The following is a 17,214-nucleotide window of genomic DNA, read 5'->3' as shown; positions in this document are numbered from 1 at the left end:
TTCAGATGAAATTTTAAAATTTTCAACTAAGTATATTCACAAGCATCTTCATCCCTATTAAACCAGACCACTAACAATATTAAATTAAAATCCTTGGCTTGTCATTTCCTGAAAATATTCTTGATAAGAAAAAAAAATGTCCTAATAAGATGGAACATATTGCAAAATGTAAGGTTTGCTTTTAAATAATAATGCTGATTTATTAACCTTTTAAATCACCACTAATTAAATAATAGATTAACAATTCAATCACACCTTGATGTCTCTGGAAGTGGGAGCTCACTTCGCCTGATCTACTTTGTAGCAGGACTGCTGGTGCAGAATGGCTGCAGTGTGACACCCAGCTGGGCGCTGCACTTGTGTGTTGGATGAAGTGGGTCCTATGTGTAAAGTGGTGGAAAGTGCTCTAGGATCCTTTGAAATGAAAACTATTGTACAGATTGACGTAGTTATAAGATGTTTATTTATGATCATTTTAAGAGAAGTGAGTGATGCAGTGGCACAGTGGTTAGCATTGCTTCCCTTACAGGGCTCTGGGGCCTGGGTTCAATACCAGGGGTACTATCTGTGTGGAGCTTATATATTTACCTGGGTTTCTTCTGGGTGCTCTTGATTACTCCCACAGTCCAAAGACATAGGGTAATTAGCTTCCAGGAAAACTGGCCCTGGCCCGAGTTTGTGTCTGTGTGCACCCTGTGATTGACTGACTTCCCTTCCAGGGTGTATCCTGCCTTGCACCCATTGCTTGCTGGGATAGGCTCCAGCTTCCCCGTGACCCTGTATTTGATAAAGCTGTTCAAAAATGGGTGGATGGGTAAAAAGAAGAATGCCATTGCACTTTGGATACAAATATTCTATTTTAGTAGCTTCAGGCCTTCAAACTATTGCATGGTGTTTTAAGGCATTTTGAAATTCTTCTTTAATTGTCAATTTCAAAACAACAAATTATGTACACGTATTATTGATTTTCTTCTTCCCAAAAGGAATGGGAAGGTTTTAGTCAGCAAACCTACCCATTACATCAGAGCATTTTATCACTTTCACTAGGTTTAACATAAATTGGTCCTAGTCTTTATTTCCTTAAAATATTACGGAAAATTGCTTTGTTGTCTTAATACAACTTCTATTTAATATGGATTTGACTGAACTTTCAAAGTTATGTACAACCATGTAACAGTACATCATAGTTATGGAAAAGCAGGATTTCATAACTGTACTGATTGTTTGTTGTTTATTTCTACTGTTACTTCACCTAACATAGCTTCATTTTTGGCTTTTGAACAGGTACAGAGTCCTTTGGCCTTTTCTCATGTACAATTAACGGAGAGGAAAGAGAACAGACACACAGAGCAGTATTCAGGTGAGCTTAATAGTTGTTCATTCCATTTTTAATTTGTTTCTGTTGTATTATTAATATTTTAAAATGAAAAAAGGGGAATTCACCTGTATTCTTTATTTTAAGACAGGTGTCAGGGACAGCCTGTTCAGATTTCACGTGAATTATGAACAGTACAAGAGTGTTATCTAAAGGCGTACAAAAGCATACTGAATGGTATTAATAGAATGTTATGGTGTGGCTGGCTGGAGTGCACTGCCATGGTCAGACTGATTGTGGAGATTTAAATGCAGATTTAATCTGTGAAGATTTAGATGCAGGACCCAGATTGATGCAGGTGGACTGACTGGGAAATCGGGTACAGTGAGGCTGCCTGGAAGCCAGGAGAATAAAGGCAGACAGGGGAGCCTGCTGTGGTGTGACTGACAGGACAGGGATGCCACAAAATCCAGTGCTGACTGCGTGGAGTGTCTGGAAGCTGAAAGAAAAGTTGTGTCTTGGAGAATCACAAAGACAGGTTCCTCAAACATGAATGGAATTGCACAACCCCAGGTAGCTCAATGACAGAGCACTGAATCAGTGGGGTTTTGGTCTTTAATGAGGTGATTAATTAGATGGATGATTGGACGATTGGGTCGCTGATTGAAAGGGAGGGGAAATCACAGACAGGCGGCTTGAACTGGTCCTCGTAGGCTGGGTTGGAATGTGAGTGCTTGTGGGAATGCTGCGGTTGCCCATGGCAACCACAGGCAGTGAACCACTCCCAGGCCGGGCGTGAAATAATACATTAAAAAAAATACTTGTGCAGGAGGTGCTAAAAAATTAGAACCTTTTAGTCAGATTTATAGTAATAATGATTAAAAGAATGAAAAACCTTTAAAGTTTAACTATTTTTTATGATTATCATATTACGTTTTATGGAATTTCAGTCAAGGAATTTTAAAGGGGATCAAGGAATCAAGACGTGCATGCATGGCATAAAATAATTTGATGGCAAGTTTAATAGTATAGCAGGATTAAACTCAATGGTCGTAATTGAATTAAGCTGTTTAAAACAAAAATTAAACATCTGTAGCAATCATTAAATTTAGAATTGTATCCTTTCTAAAATTTTAAATGCCTGAGTATTTTTAGGAAAGCTTAACACGTGGTCAATAATAAGGAATGTTTAATTAAATTAAATTAATGTACATCTTTTAGCAAATAAAAAATGTAATTAATGTACATGTTCTAGTTTTATTTACTTTATGGTTAAGAATTTGCTTTACATATGGATAAAATCTGTTTTATTTTTTATAATCTGATAATTTCCTCTAAAACACATACACAAAAAGATTAAATTTTCCAATATTCTCTTGGTAATAGCTTAAATTGCTGTTTAGTGAACCAAAGAACTGAATTTCAGTTTTCTTTTTCGAGCACATTTAGCTCAATCAGTGCTAATCAGTAAAGTACAAACATTTCTGCAGCCTTTACAGTAAATGAGAAAAAAAACATTCTCTAAAATAAGATAGACTCACACAGAATACTAATGGAGAAAGTTGTGAAATTAAAACTATCGAAATTGTTTGTACTTATTTTAATCAGCTCTGTGATTCTGAAGAGGGAAAAACCATATACAGCAAATTTATCATATCATCTTTGTAACTGTAGAGTTGGCATTTAGTGTCTATCAGTTTAGTTATAGAAAGGAAATTAATGTTTTTTTTTATTTAAAAATTATACTTTTATTGGGGGGAATTTACTGTATGAATGTGACCAATAAGCTTGAAAAAATCTGGACATACAAAATATAAATCAGTACTTTTATTTTGGCAGAAGACGAGTTTCTAAACACTGGGTTGAAGTAACATCTTTTATTTGACATTTAATCACTGTAGGCCTACTGTATAATGTCACTTGAATTTCACTGGGTTGAAGTCACAGGCTTCATTGAACAATTACAGATTCGCTACTCCTTCATTAAAATTCTGATTGAGTAGAAATGGTTTTAATAATAATCAGTGATCAGAATGATTTTTGATGGCAGGAATGTTAATTTGTGGCGGTATGCCAGACTGCTCTGAAGCAAACACATTTCCATATTCTCTTGTTTAAAACTGGGGAATGTGAGTTTTTTCTTTGAAGCTAGCCGAATCAAATTAAGTATGCTTCATGTAGTAAGAAGCATTCTCATTGTTATTCGGTCACATAAATAAATGTAACTGTTTAATCCTATGGTAAAAAATACAAACAAATGTGAATGAAAAATATTCCCTTTCAAAGTGGGATTACTACAAATAGGGTGAAAACACATTTAGAAATAAATCACATAGAAATTGCTTATATGTTTAGATATTTTAACTAACAGAAAAGGAGACTGTGATAGTCTGATAGTCTTAAGTGAATGTATGTGATTATGTAAAACATTTATACTGTTTGAAAAATCTGAATGTCTCTGGAACATGTTTCAGGATTGTAGTTTTGATGGGAAAAAGGTAAAACTATTCATTATGTTCACTTGAAAAAAAGACAAGAAACGAGAACATTTTATCTGCTGTGTACTTTAGCTCTACAATTAGCATGGCTTCCATGACTGAAAAAGTGAAAAAAAGTATATAAAGAGCTATAAAGAAATCTAATAAAAATAGACAACCATGGAGGAAGATGCAGAGAGGAAATGCAAAATAGAAGATGTCAGCAGGTTGCACCTGAAAGCTGAGGGAGGAACTAATAAGATGATAAGTTGTGTGTACCAGATGAGCAATTAAAATTTAATCCCACATCTCATAAATCACTTTCACAGGGTAACACAGATAAGAATGTGCCAGTGAAATGAATTTGGCTTGTAGTTTCAGTAATGTATAACCAATGTAGCAGAGAAATGCTATGCAAGTTTCCAATAAAAACAATAAACAGGCTGTGGATAATGCCACAAGCCTGCATCTTAAGTACAGTACCTCTGTAGAAGCATGCATGTTTTATTTCTTCAGACTTTTTAAAATGTACATAATATATTATATTTATATTTAAAACAAGTTTATACTTTTGATAATAATAAAATGCCTTTGAGCAAAATCAGTCCACATTATTTTTACAGTATATAGTTGGGAGAAGTAGCTTGTCTGCTGTGCTAGTTCAGTGTCTTATTTTTACACACAGCTTTTATGCACAGTGGAGTCCTACCAGATGAAAACAACTTTGGCTGATGGTTTAATGACAAAATGGTCACATCTAAATTCTGTGCAGCCTTATAAGTACTGTCATATTCACAAAGTGCGAATAATAGTTTTAAAAGTACAGAAATGTTTTCTTATGCACGTATTTGTTATATATGGGAGGCTCAGTGACGCAGTGGTTAGCATTGCTGCCTCGCAGCGCTGGGACCTTGGGTTCAGTTCCTGGGTTTACGTGGGTTTCCTCCAGTTGTTTTCGTTTAAAGGTAGGCTAATCAGCTACTGTGGGGCCCCGACCAGCTCTGTTGGTGGAGCATGAGACTCATGATCTCAGGGTAGTGGGTTCGTATCCAACGTCGGGTGCAAGGTTCCCTAATAACCCATACTGGGCAGCAGCAGGATGTGGCGGTGTTGGTGCTGGAGGATCACGTTTCCGTGACAACGGCGACAACACTAGCACTATCTGCGTGGGAGAAATCTACTTCCGTATCTTGCCATGAAAACTCTATGGATAGTGAGGGGGGATCACTGATGGGTCTACACTGACACGGCGGTAATCATCCCATCCCAACTCCAAACTGCTTCTGGGAAAATTTGCCCAGGTGTGAGTGTGTATTCGTGTGTATGCCCAGCACTGGATTGGTATGCAGGGTATATTTTGCCTAGTGCCCGTTGCTAGCTGGGATAGATTCCGACTCCTCTGTGACCCTGTGTTGGAAAATTAGAAAATGGATGGATGTTGTATAGTACTGTATATGGTAATACAAATACTTTTATTCTCACCATACAGAAATCCCCCCCCCACCAAGAAATTTAAACCTATTGTAATAAAACCTGTGAGATTATCCTTTCTGGCATTTTGCAATTCCCCGTTCTTCTTAATTTCATTACACCATTATGGAAAATGAAAGGAAACTGTACAGTATATCAATCTTGATAAACAGAATTCAGATGGGTGAATATTTGGGTGCTGTTGTTCATATTGATTTGTTATTTTATTTTCTAATACTTTTAAATCTCTTTTAGTGTGTTATTAACTTACAGGACATTGGATAAAGGTATTGTTTCAAGTAAATAAATTGGACCTTAGAAGACATTCACTACCTGTGATCTTAAGCTTACAGTTTTTTTCTGTATGTGTTAATTCCTGGTTTTTCTTTCTCTCTCAGATTCATTCCCAGACATGAGGATGAACTGGAACTGGATGTTGATGATCCTTTGTTTGTAGAAGTGGAAGAAGATGACTACTGGTACAGAGGATACAACATGCGCACAGGAGAAAGAGGCATTTTCCCTGCTTACTATGCCCATGAAGTAGTTGGGCAAGTCAAAGAGTTTATTGGTATGCCAATCAGACTGTAAATGTGCAGAGTTCATCCTTTGATATTTAGAGCTTTGTAAACACCAATGCATTTTCATTATTTCTTCTAAGTTATCAACAGCATGTTTTGTTGTGTTCCTTTTCACATTCTGAACTACATATGAGATTAACTTGTTTTCTGAACAGGACAACATGTACATCTCTTAGGTGATTCTACATAATCTGCAGCATGGGTCAGACTACAGCCTGTAGTCCACTGATTCTAGCAGATGATGAACTTTTCTGAGACAAAGCCAGCTGGCTTCAGGTGTCTGAGAGCATCAGTGCTGGAAACCAAAGGTGGCTGTCTGTAATACAGTCTTGCTCATGGCTGAAGTCATTTTACAGAAGGTCCTTAAGCAACATTCATGTTTTCATATTTACAGATCGAAACTGGTTTTCAGAATCTAAAAAAGTGCACATGAATGTAACATTCAGAAACCTACTAAAGAATCTGAAACTTTAATAGTGATTACAGTGTAAAATGTATTTATTTGGAAGCTATAGAGTGGTGTGGTGTCTAGTGTTGCTACAGTACTTCATAGCTCCTGGGTCTTTGGTTTGATCCTGAAATAGGCGGCCTTTTGGCATCTTCTCCCTTTGTTTGTGTATGGTTTTTTTCCTGGGTGCTCTAGTTTCTGCCCACCTTCTAAAGACCTACTGGCGGGGTTAGTTGATGTGTCTAAGATCTCCCGGTGTGGTTGTGCTTGTGTGCCTTGTGATAGACCTACTGTATATCCTGTTCTGTAGCTATACCTTGCTTCCCTTACTTCTGGGATAGGCTCTGTACTGATATGACCCTTAACATCGTAGAGGTGACAACATTTCAACAAAAATGAAGCAAAACAACAGATATAAATACATTTGTATGTGGTAGCTTAGACTCGTACGTCTTGCTGGGTTTTATGTAGATTGTTATACAGAGGCCCTATGTTCAGGTATGAAAGATATGGAAGAATTGTGAGAAAATCTCACAATTGTACAGTAGCGTGTGTGCATGCACTCATTATAATTCTGCTCATTAAATAATCTGATTGCTATTTTTTCCTTATTTGTGATTCATTTTATGTTGTTTTTAGAACTACAGCATGCTTCATTGCATCTCATCTTTCTGTAGAAAACAGATTTTCAGATACTTGGAATTGTGTTTTTTAGGAGTGAAGAGGAACACTGCCTGGGTGGAGAGGTTCAATGTTCAGTTCTTGGGCTCCGTAGAAGTTCCATATCATCAGGGCAATGGAATCTTGTGTGCGGCCATGCAGAAAGTAATTCTTCCTTTGGAAGCATAGAATTAATCTAAAAATATTGTATATGAGCAACACTGCAGTATCAGTACCCAGGATTAAGTATTACAGCAGTACGGGCGAGAGTACAGCACACAGGTTTCAATATTACAACAGTACAGGCAAGAGTACAGCACACATGGTTCAGTATCACAACAGTACAGGCAAGTGAAAAAAATCCACCTGTTAATTGTAAATTTCCTTTTTCAGTTTGTGAACGTACTATACAAAGGTCTAATAGTGTGGAAACCACTGGCATTAGCTGCATTAGTACTGTGAATATGATCAATGAGATTGGAGTCTGTAAGTTTCTGTGTCATCAAAAGTCACACACGAAACTACATCATTGTGATGTTCCTTCTCAAATTTCTCGTGGGTGTTCAAACCCCACAGCTATGATCCTGTATTTAGCCTAATGGTTTTGGTGTTTGCCTTTTACAGTACAGATTAGGTGCTTGGAATTATATCTGTGATAGAACTTGAAGTAGTAAAATCCTACAACAACATTTTCACTTTGTATGACAGGAATTTATTTGGCACATTCTTTATCTATCGGGGATATAAGTTGAGGTTCTCCATAGAAAAGTTAAAAGACCCATTGCTTTACTGACATCAGTGTGGATGGATTTTGCTCCTTTGAAATACTGTGATGTTTAACAAAAACATAATACTGACATTTTTAATGTTCTAGATTGCAACAACAAGAAAGCAGACAGTCCATCTCAGACCTCCAGCTATCTGTGACCTGGAAATCAGCCTGCAGGGAGTGAAGCTGATCATGACTTTGGATGAATATGGGGGAAATGATGAGGTAAGCCCAGATAAAACCTCTTTAGTTTCAATAGGACTGAAAGCAGTCAATTCCTTCACCAAGCCTTATTTACATGCTGTATCACACTTTCAGATTATTGAGGGAGTTAAGAGCACCAGTCACAATGATTTATGGCTATGAATATTAAGTCATGTAATCTTTATTCACACAGAATGCTAAAGGATAGCCTTATCTTATTCTGCCTTTTTTATCTGCCTTATTCATGTCTCGAGTATTTCCATTTTTTTTCATCTGTTCTAATAGTCTGTATTTACTTCTTGTATTTTTTAATTAGTTATTAAAACCTGTTTATTGTTAATGTGAGAAAATTCCAATTACTTTCCATTGACTATTGCAAACTGTTGCATTATGGAAGTGATTTATCAAACATTTCTCTCCAGAGAGCTTTTATGTTGGCTGCATCTAACATGAGAACTTTGAAGCCACCAACAATGTTGGGTGTAGATTGTAGAATCCCAGTTCATTCCAAAACTGACACTTTGTTCCAGCCATGTTCCTTTTCATTAGCTCTTGGGCAGTTTATTTACTTTCTGTGTTTTTCATTCAGTAAGTGCATGCAGTGCTTGGTTTTTGAAAGTCATTCCTTATAGGAAAAACAAGAACATTATCTTCTTTGAAGTACCGTTTGAGACATTGTAATGCACTTTGTTTGTTTTTTTTTCTTTAAAGCAGATACAGTGTTGTCATTTATCAAATGTATTGCAAAAAATGTTATAGCCTATGGCTGATTACCACATGCAGGTACATTTGACCATTTTTTCATTTAGTTTGACAGATGCAGTCACTTCTTCCAGATGAAGAATATTTCCTTCTGTGGTTGTCATCCTAAAAACAATTGGTATGTGTCACCTGGAAAAGGCAAACATTCAGAATATCTCTTGTATTTAAATGAGTTTAAACATCAAAAATAATGTTCCACTAATAATATTATTCTAAAGCTGTAGTAAGTCCATATTAAGATACAGTATATAGAAACCATTTATTTCTGACAGTTTTGTATCTGTTCAATAACACTGCAGCTATCACCTAAAGAAAAACAGTGCAAGATCAATATCATCTATTTACTACAGTGTCATGCTGATCAAGCCTTTTGATTCCTTCATGTTTGAAATCTAAAAAAGAGCTGTGTATAACACATTTAATCAATTTGCCTGTACATCTGAAGGCATGATTGTCTGTTCTTAAATGCTTTTGCATTAGGAGGCATGGTAGTCTAGCATTTATGAAAACAGGGTTTATTAACAGGAGAATCCAGGTACAAGCCTCAGTTCTGTGATTGACTTTCTCTTTTTACTTAATATTATATTCTGTCCTTCGGGTGAGCTGCTAAACCAAGGCCCAGTTGTATGTTACCCCGCAGGCAGCAGTTATTCATGCATGGCTGAAGCCTTAGTCTCTGTGTAAGTAATGTTAGATAAAACCATGTAATGTGTGACACATTATTATGCAAAGATAGTGTGTAGATGCCTTTTTACAAGCAGTTTTACAACAATTAGCTAATTTTCCACAAATGATAAAAAAAATATGAATTCTGTGTTTAAAATCTTCAAAAAAATAATTTTGTAGGATTTCTGTACATTGCTGAAAAAGGGTGGTGTGACTTGTTTCTGGAAGAGAAATTGATTCACTTCTAGTTGTGTGAATTACAATCTATTGGGCAGATTTCAGTTTTTAACCAAAAACTGGCAAGTGGAACACTGACACAGCAGTTAGGATGGCTGCTTTGTAGTGCTGGTGTCCTGGGTTTAATTCATGGCCTGGAACGCTATCTGTCCACAACCCTGATTTGGGAGAAGTTGTTAAAAAACTATGGATGGTCAAACAGCAAGAGTTTTTAAAGTAAATCTATAAAATATAGCAATCCACCAAAGAATTAATCATTTTAAGTGCTATATTGTTTTAGGTTTTTATTGCAAATTCACCACTAGATGGTACCACAAGACTTTTATAATAGCTGACATTTAGACCATTTCTTTTGAATTGCAACTTATACATAATTTCAAAGTTGATTAGTATTAATAAGAACTATAATAGAGCAACATGGAGTGATTGATGTGTGATTAATATCAGTAAAACAGAGCCATTCAATATTTATTTTTTAAATAAAATATAGAATGGTGTATTGCGTAAAGAGTGTAATACATTTTAGTTTTAAAAACTCACATTTCATGGCGAAGATACAAAAGTTATTAATAACGTGTGAACATAGAAAAGGCATGAACTCTAAGAATAATCCATCAGCAAATTTAAAAGTAGTAAAACGTTTCCATTGGCATTGCTTGTGGTAACCATGTAGTTATTTTTACATCAAGAGAAGATTTGTCAAACAATTCCTTCAGGAAAACAAAATCTGTCAGTTCATGTAATGCCTGTTAAAAATGTGTTTGTCCAGCTACTTTGGATTCATCACAAAACATCCAGTACTGAACCGGTTCGCCTGCCACGTCTTTGTATCCCAAGAGTCCATGCGACCTGTAGCAGAGTGTGTGGGGTACGTTCATCTTAATCACTGACCTGTTCTTTATTTATGAATGTCAGATATAAGGTTGGGTCTTAACTGGGAATCACTTGTGTGAAGTCTTTGATAGCCTTTGTTTAACTAATTATCTGCTCATTATTGAATTTGATTTTTTAATCTATAGAATTCCCAGTAAAAATTATAACAATTTCAATCAATATTTTTGTAACAGGGAAGAACTAAGTACGGCTTAAGCTTTTACTCATCATCCCCAGTGGGGATATTTCACATTAGCCCTGCATTACTTGTGAAATACACAGATATCAAGTTTAGTTAAACAAAGGACTTGATAAACACTTTGGGATTAAGCTCTAGCTCTCTCATCTTTCTGAAAATTGTTCTATAAGGCAACTGTTATTAAAGGAGCATTCCGATTGTTATTTATAGGAAGCAAAAGCCTCCTGGGTTGGGATTAAAGTCATCTCTTAACCTTGCAGATAAGCGGCTCAGGCTAGGAAGTTTATCTGCATGCTGAATTATATAATCTTTCATTTTTTTTGCATAGACCAAAGGTTTGAAGGCAGTTAATTGTACACTGTCTTAGTTGTCCTAGCACAACCACACTGTCCTATTTAGTTCATTTATATAACACTAAATCCAGGGTTTTGGTGCATATTATTTTCAACCAAACCTGTATAGTGTAAAGCCCTGGAAGCAACAGTTTAAATCATTTTCCTACAACGTCTTGTTTCAGACGTGCATTTCAGGAGTATTACCAAGAACATCTGGAATATGCCTGCCCGACAGAAGATATCTACCTGGAGTAGCAAGGCCCAATGGACTCGTCCCCCTGACTCTGTATGTTCTTCAAGCTCTCCAGCAGGGAGCACTTAGTAGCTATTTTCTTTTGTAAAATACGTTCTTTTTGAACTGGGATGCTTCTCTTTTTTCTTCCTCTACCTTTCAGATACCCTCTGATGGAATTTCTATTTATTTGGATTGCTTTCTTTTTCTACAAGGTAGTGGGGATCCAGGGGGCTGAGGAACAGTGCTTTTGAAGATCTTCTGTTTCTTTCTCTTCATTTTCGAAACAAACAAAAAGGACATTTAATTCTGTACGTTTGAAAATCATGCATGGCTTTAAAGTGATGCACACACATATACACTAAAAAAAATGAAGAATTGTCTGTTGACTTCAAATGTAATAATAATTCAGGGGATTGCATACCCTTGATAAAAAGCAGTAGATAAACATAGAACTTCACAGCTGGTTGAACTTGGAGCCTTGAGATGTAAATATAAATGAACTCAAAGCCAAGCAAATATGCACTAGATTTCCACAGAGACAGGCATTTGGGTGCGGTTGACTGTACAAGGGAGTACAAGCGGGAATATTAATTCCTTAATTACTGGAACCACTGGGGTGGAACCGTAAAGAGGACAGCCAGTGTTCCCAATAAAGCATAGTGTAAATATATGTATAGAGAGAGTAGAAATTAGGGACAGCTCATAAACTCATCATCTTGGTATAATTAGCTTTCACTCTTAACTATCACTAGGTTGTGAGGGTAGTCTGCTTGGTGTTGGTATCTTAATTAAATGGGACTGAATCTTAGTAACTATATGTGCTGGTCCCAAAATGGAAAACAAGATAAACAGCAGGCGGATGATCGCTATAAATAGAGAATACCTTCTAGTGGTATAGTGTAAGACGTCTGCTAAGGCACATCACTTGTAAATATGACTTACATTCAATATTAGAAAGCACTGATGTTTACCTCCTCTTGACGCCACTGAACAGAGACAATGTAAAGGAGCTGCTGATACATGGTAACCACAGTCAGGACGCACCAATCTGCAACAGTGATGGTGGTACAGCTCTAGACTACACCCAGGCACAGTGTGTTTGCTCCGTTAGCTGATTCTGCAGGGGTAGGGGGTGGGGGGTGGGGGTAGAATGTGTGTAAACTGATGTATTATTTTCTATCAGTGCTGTTTTCTTAATTGAGGAATACCAGTTAAGATCATGAAAGCAGGTTGTGGTTTTCTAGGCTCTGGTAAAAGGCTCAGGAAGTCCACAGAACATCTTTATTCTGTTACCGGTTTCTCCCTGTCATCTTGCTATATAAACCACTTTTCTGTGTCTGTCTGTGTCTGCTACAGGATATACTGTTTTTTTGTTTTGTTTTCGTGAGGAGGACTCAAAGGGATCTCTTTACTTTTGCACATCAGCTGGGATAAAAGAGATGATGTAAATGTAATTTGCCACTCTGATGTGTGCTTCTTTGGCCTCAGTGCAGATGCTGTGTGTTGTAGCTTAAAGACAACAGTGAGTGGGATGTGTTCAGATTTGATGAATACTTTTAAATATATTACGGAATTCAGCCTAGTCTTCTCTTGAGTAGCAGACGGAATAAATTAAGCAGGCTCCATTTCTGACCATGTCTCTTCTTTGCTAAAGTGGAAGTGGTTTAACTTATAAAATGCTAAACTGAAAGATGGAAGGGGAACTATTTTGATATGCGGTATCACTTCATATATTGATCCTCCTTTAGAATTAGAATAACTGCTGCTTATTGCTCAGCAATTCCTGAGTTACACAGACAGCAGCAAGCTTGTGAAAACAGCATCCAAGCATGACTTTTCCCAGTGAAAACTACTAATGGAATTAAATTTGGCTTTAGAAACTACAATATGCAATTGTTTGCTTTTATTAATTTGTCTGTGAATTTCTTGTTTGTTGTATGAACAATATTATCCTACTGTGTAAAACCATACTACACAACTGCATTTTAAAAGTATGCTGTAATGGTCTCTGATATTAACATTATCTTTAAAATACTGAAGATTTTTTTTTAGTGTAGAGTTCTTGTAACAATGCTTCTCAACTGTTTCAATCACTTCACAGATCAGATTTTAATCATAAAACATGACATACGGTATGCAAGGGCAGTCATATCAACTCTAGATAACGCTTACATGAAAAATGGGTATCCTTGCAAACAAAAAGACTTTGAATCTATAAAAGTGTGACCTTAGGCAATATTTAACAATATTACGTCACTGTTTTTTTGAGAACTGAAGAATACAGCCTCCGTATTTGCCTTCCTACCATGTAAATGTAAATGAATCTGCTGAACTTCTAGGTCCACTGTGCAGACCTAACATGTAGCATGTGAACAGTTGCAAAGGGCAAATTTCCACATTTGCTGCCATCATTGTTTTTGATTAATGGTGTTGTCGACCACCAGTACGGGTAGATGTCCCTGCACATAAAAGATCCCTGGCTAGACACAGCTCCTTGACTCAACACCATCAGTCCTCTCAAGCAGTCATTTGTCGGTCGTTTCCCAGTGCCATCCTGTCCTCAGCCAGGCAAGCTAAAGAAGCGTGCTTTTGTTTTTACTTGGCGCTAGTTTTGTCATTAGTAGAATTTGACCGAACAGCCAAATATGTGAAAAACGTCAACAGCTGAGCTACTGTAAGTTCCAAACTAGCCTGCCCCGGTTTAGGATTTATTTTCGTCGGTCCTCCAGAAATTCTCATCTCCCTCTCTGTGGAAGCGGTTCCCACTGAAGCTCTGCTTTCTAGGGTTGGCTTCTGTTTTCTAAGAGAGGACCTCTGTCCATGTTTCAGCCTTTACTCTTGCAACAAAATAATTTGTTCCAATACGTTCTTTATATCTCGTTTTTTTCATTATCACTTTAGTGAAAGCAAAAAAGGAGAAGAAGGGGTTTCAAAACTACACAGAATTTAATGGCAAAGTACAATAATGGTGTTATCGATGAGGCACATTTTGCTCTTTAAAAAATAGCAGAGGTCATTTATTATTCCCCTTAATGAAATATTTATGATAAGCACTTTGATAAATGTGCATTAACTTTTTTTTTTTACATCATGATAACATACTTTAACAGGCTTCTTATTTATTTCCTTATAGTTTTTTTATCACATATATAAAAATTAAGAAATAAAATAAGTTCTAGATAAAAACACACATCTTTCCTTCTGGCATAGGTCTCCTTGGGAACATTGGAATCAAAGCTAGTGCCCTAAGGATGGTCAGGAAAGAGCCTTTAATAGTTAAATGTTGAATATCAGCATCATTGTCATCATCATCACGTGACTTTCAGTAACTGCTTATCCAGTTCTGGTTCATGGTGGCCTGCAGCTTATCCCAGAAAGCATTGAGGACAAGGTGGGATACACCCTGGATGGGAAATCAGTCCATCAAAGGGCACACACAGACACCAACATGAACCACTCACACCATGGCCATGTTTTACTAAAGCCAATTAATCTGCCAGGTATGTTTTTGGACTGTGGGAGATAATTGACTCAACCATGGGGAGAACATACTGTACAAACTCAAAGCAGTGAGCACAGCCATGACAATAAAACGCAACATAAGTTATCATTCTTTGTCAGAACAAGAAGCAAAACTGTGTTCTGTTTAAGAGCAACCCACCTTTTACCATTAAACTGAACTAATTCATACAGTTTTTTTTTTTTAAATTTACAGCAATTGTTTTCATTCCCACATATGATTTGCATAATGTCGTCAATGGGACAAGACTAGGTTTTCTGTTCTCCATCTCATAGGCGGAGAATATTTCATTGCAATTCTTTGCAATAATTGAATAAATTAAACTATTAATGTTGTCCATACAGGACAAATTATTAATAAATAGTTAGCATCATAATTACATGGCCTGCATTTTTACTACAGTTATAGACCTATACATAGGGAATGTAACCATTCTAATGTGCACTATAGCACAAATAGACTGAAACGTTGGTAATTAAAATGGCTTTTTTCTTCAATCATGCTATTGAATAAGCTCTGTTAAAGGCAGTTAGTTTTCAAAGCATCAATACAGTAAATCATTCAGATGATAGAGTTTTCCTTTCAAAGAGAAATCAGATACAGCTATGACCGTTACAGCTCCTTCTTGTTGCTTGACCTCCTGTACATACAAGCATCGACTGCTCAGGTATTATCTCTCCATTGTAATGGAGCTTTCATGTACTGTAAGTGATGACAGTACCAGAAGATCTGATGTGCACAGCCAAACATGTGGCATCCAGAATTGAGGGATTTAAAGACTTGAGTCTATGCGATTGACCTTCAGCTCTGTGTACAGCTCTGATAATTGTAATGTGAGCAGTGTCATGACTCCTTCTGTGTTTTTTGACACACCTGCCCTGCCTTTTCTTGAACTTCGCATTACTATCATTACCACAATACATGCTCCTTTCTTGTGAAAATCAAGATTATATAGTAAGTTATTTTCTGTTCCTTGTGATAAATCCTCTGGTTTTATACAGTGCCTTTTGTTTTAAGTTGTGTGTGGTCTTGAGTTATATTCCTCCACAGAGGACAATACAATCTGAGAGTATTATAGTGCATATCAATCTAATATAATATCAATCTTTGGTCACTTGAACGTTGGGGCTGTATTGGAATGTACATGTTGGGTTTTTGTTATTAAAAAGCTCTACTGTTGTATGTATTCTTTATTTTTAAGGCTTCAGGCTACTGTCCAGACTAATAACATATTAGTTCGTTATTAATTTCGTTTCCATTTTTAGCAGCATCACCACACTGAATTTGCATTATATACAGTATATAAAACTATGCTTTCACTGTACTGACTAAATTAAGACAAAACTTTTAAAATATATTTACCTTTCTAGCTGTGACTGCAGCAGTTAGGCCAAGGAGGAAACCAAACAAACTGTTTTACAGTGGTTTTGATATGTAACTGGAGTTTCCATTTTTTTCTGAACTAGACCATGCAAGCACAAAGTTCATATGGTAAATATCTTATTCAATCTAAAATAATTCCAATTTATTATTATTGATTGGATTGAATCAGTTAATAAGGGTAACTGTTACATTCATATGTTGTAAAATAAAATAAGTAAGATATAGTTTTGAGCACAGAATCCATATGAGTTCCCTCTGGTTCTTACTATACTTTCTATTTTACTACTTAATGTTGTCAGGAGGCAAGTTCTACAGTCAGTTTAATAACCACCTGGCTAGCAGTATCCTTACATTTCACTCAGTTTTGATCATACACATGATGCCTTGCAAAGGCAAATAAAGGTTTAATTAAATCCAAGAGCAAATATTTTTCTGTGTGGTTGCTGTAGATCATTGGAATGGTGTGCTGTGGACCAGTATGTGCCAGGGGGCACTGTGATGTGATGTGTTTCAGATTCAAAGCCAAGCAGTCAAAGCAAGGAATGAATAAGTAAAGAATATTATTTGAATTGACAGTGATCTTAAAGTGCTCTTGTTTGGCTTGTACCTTAAGCATTCGTCTGCAAGGAACTCAAGAGTCATGACAATAAACTGCACTATGTAATAAACTTGGCCATTTATGCACCATTTACAGTAGCCTTTAAAACATACTGTATACTGTATCAAGGGAAGAGTTTTCCAGCTGACAATGCAGAAAAAAGTGTCATACTTGAAACAGTATGTGAGCCAATGGCTAGTGAAAACACCCCTTGCCTATTGTGTTGGGAATCTTTAATATCACTTTCGCATTGACAATGTGGGCTTTTGTTATCATTTAAGAAAACAATGGACCCCAAAGCCTTTTAATCTTTTACAGCTTCACAGTGTTTGTAGAAAAAGATTGTGAAATGTAAATACATACTTTTAAAAGTTAGGAACCTTTTAAACTGAAAGAGTGATACAAGTCCCCCCCTTTCCACCACGTGTTCATGTTTAAGGGAGTTTCCATAGTAACTAACTGTAGACTTGTGGAAGCTAGCT

The 17,214-nt window shown here is 36.4% G+C and overlaps 1 protein-coding gene across 1 annotated transcript in view; it reads left to right on the top strand.

The window, feature by feature from the left end:
- Positions 1–11,599, top strand: part of mapk8ip2 (mitogen-activated protein kinase 8 interacting protein 2) — a 68,088-nt gene extending 56,489 nt beyond the window's left edge. The window contains exons 6-12 of the mRNA XM_088923205.1: positions 1,285–1,360; positions 5,661–5,833; positions 7,007–7,116; positions 7,826–7,945; positions 8,734–8,804; positions 10,359–10,457; positions 11,179–11,599. Coding sequence (XP_088779331.1) covers positions 1,285–1,360; positions 5,661–5,833; positions 7,007–7,116; positions 7,826–7,945; positions 8,734–8,804; positions 10,359–10,457; positions 11,179–11,251 — 722 coding nt within the window. The 3' untranslated portion in view covers positions 11,252–11,599. The remainder of the gene's footprint in view (positions 1–1,284; positions 1,361–5,660; positions 5,834–7,006; positions 7,117–7,825; positions 7,946–8,733; positions 8,805–10,358; positions 10,458–11,178) is intronic.
- Positions 11,600–17,214: the final 5,615 nt, after the last annotated feature.

Source organism: Atractosteus spatula, chromosome 8 (assembly GCF_055471065.1).
Source record: "Atractosteus spatula isolate fAtrSpa1 chromosome 8, fAtrSpa1.hap1, whole genome shotgun sequence".
Taxonomy (NCBI): domain Eukaryota; kingdom Metazoa; phylum Chordata; class Actinopteri; order Semionotiformes; family Lepisosteidae; genus Atractosteus; species Atractosteus spatula.
The sequence above is the reverse complement of the archived record's forward strand: the minus strand, read 5'-3'. Positions and strand labels throughout refer to the sequence as shown.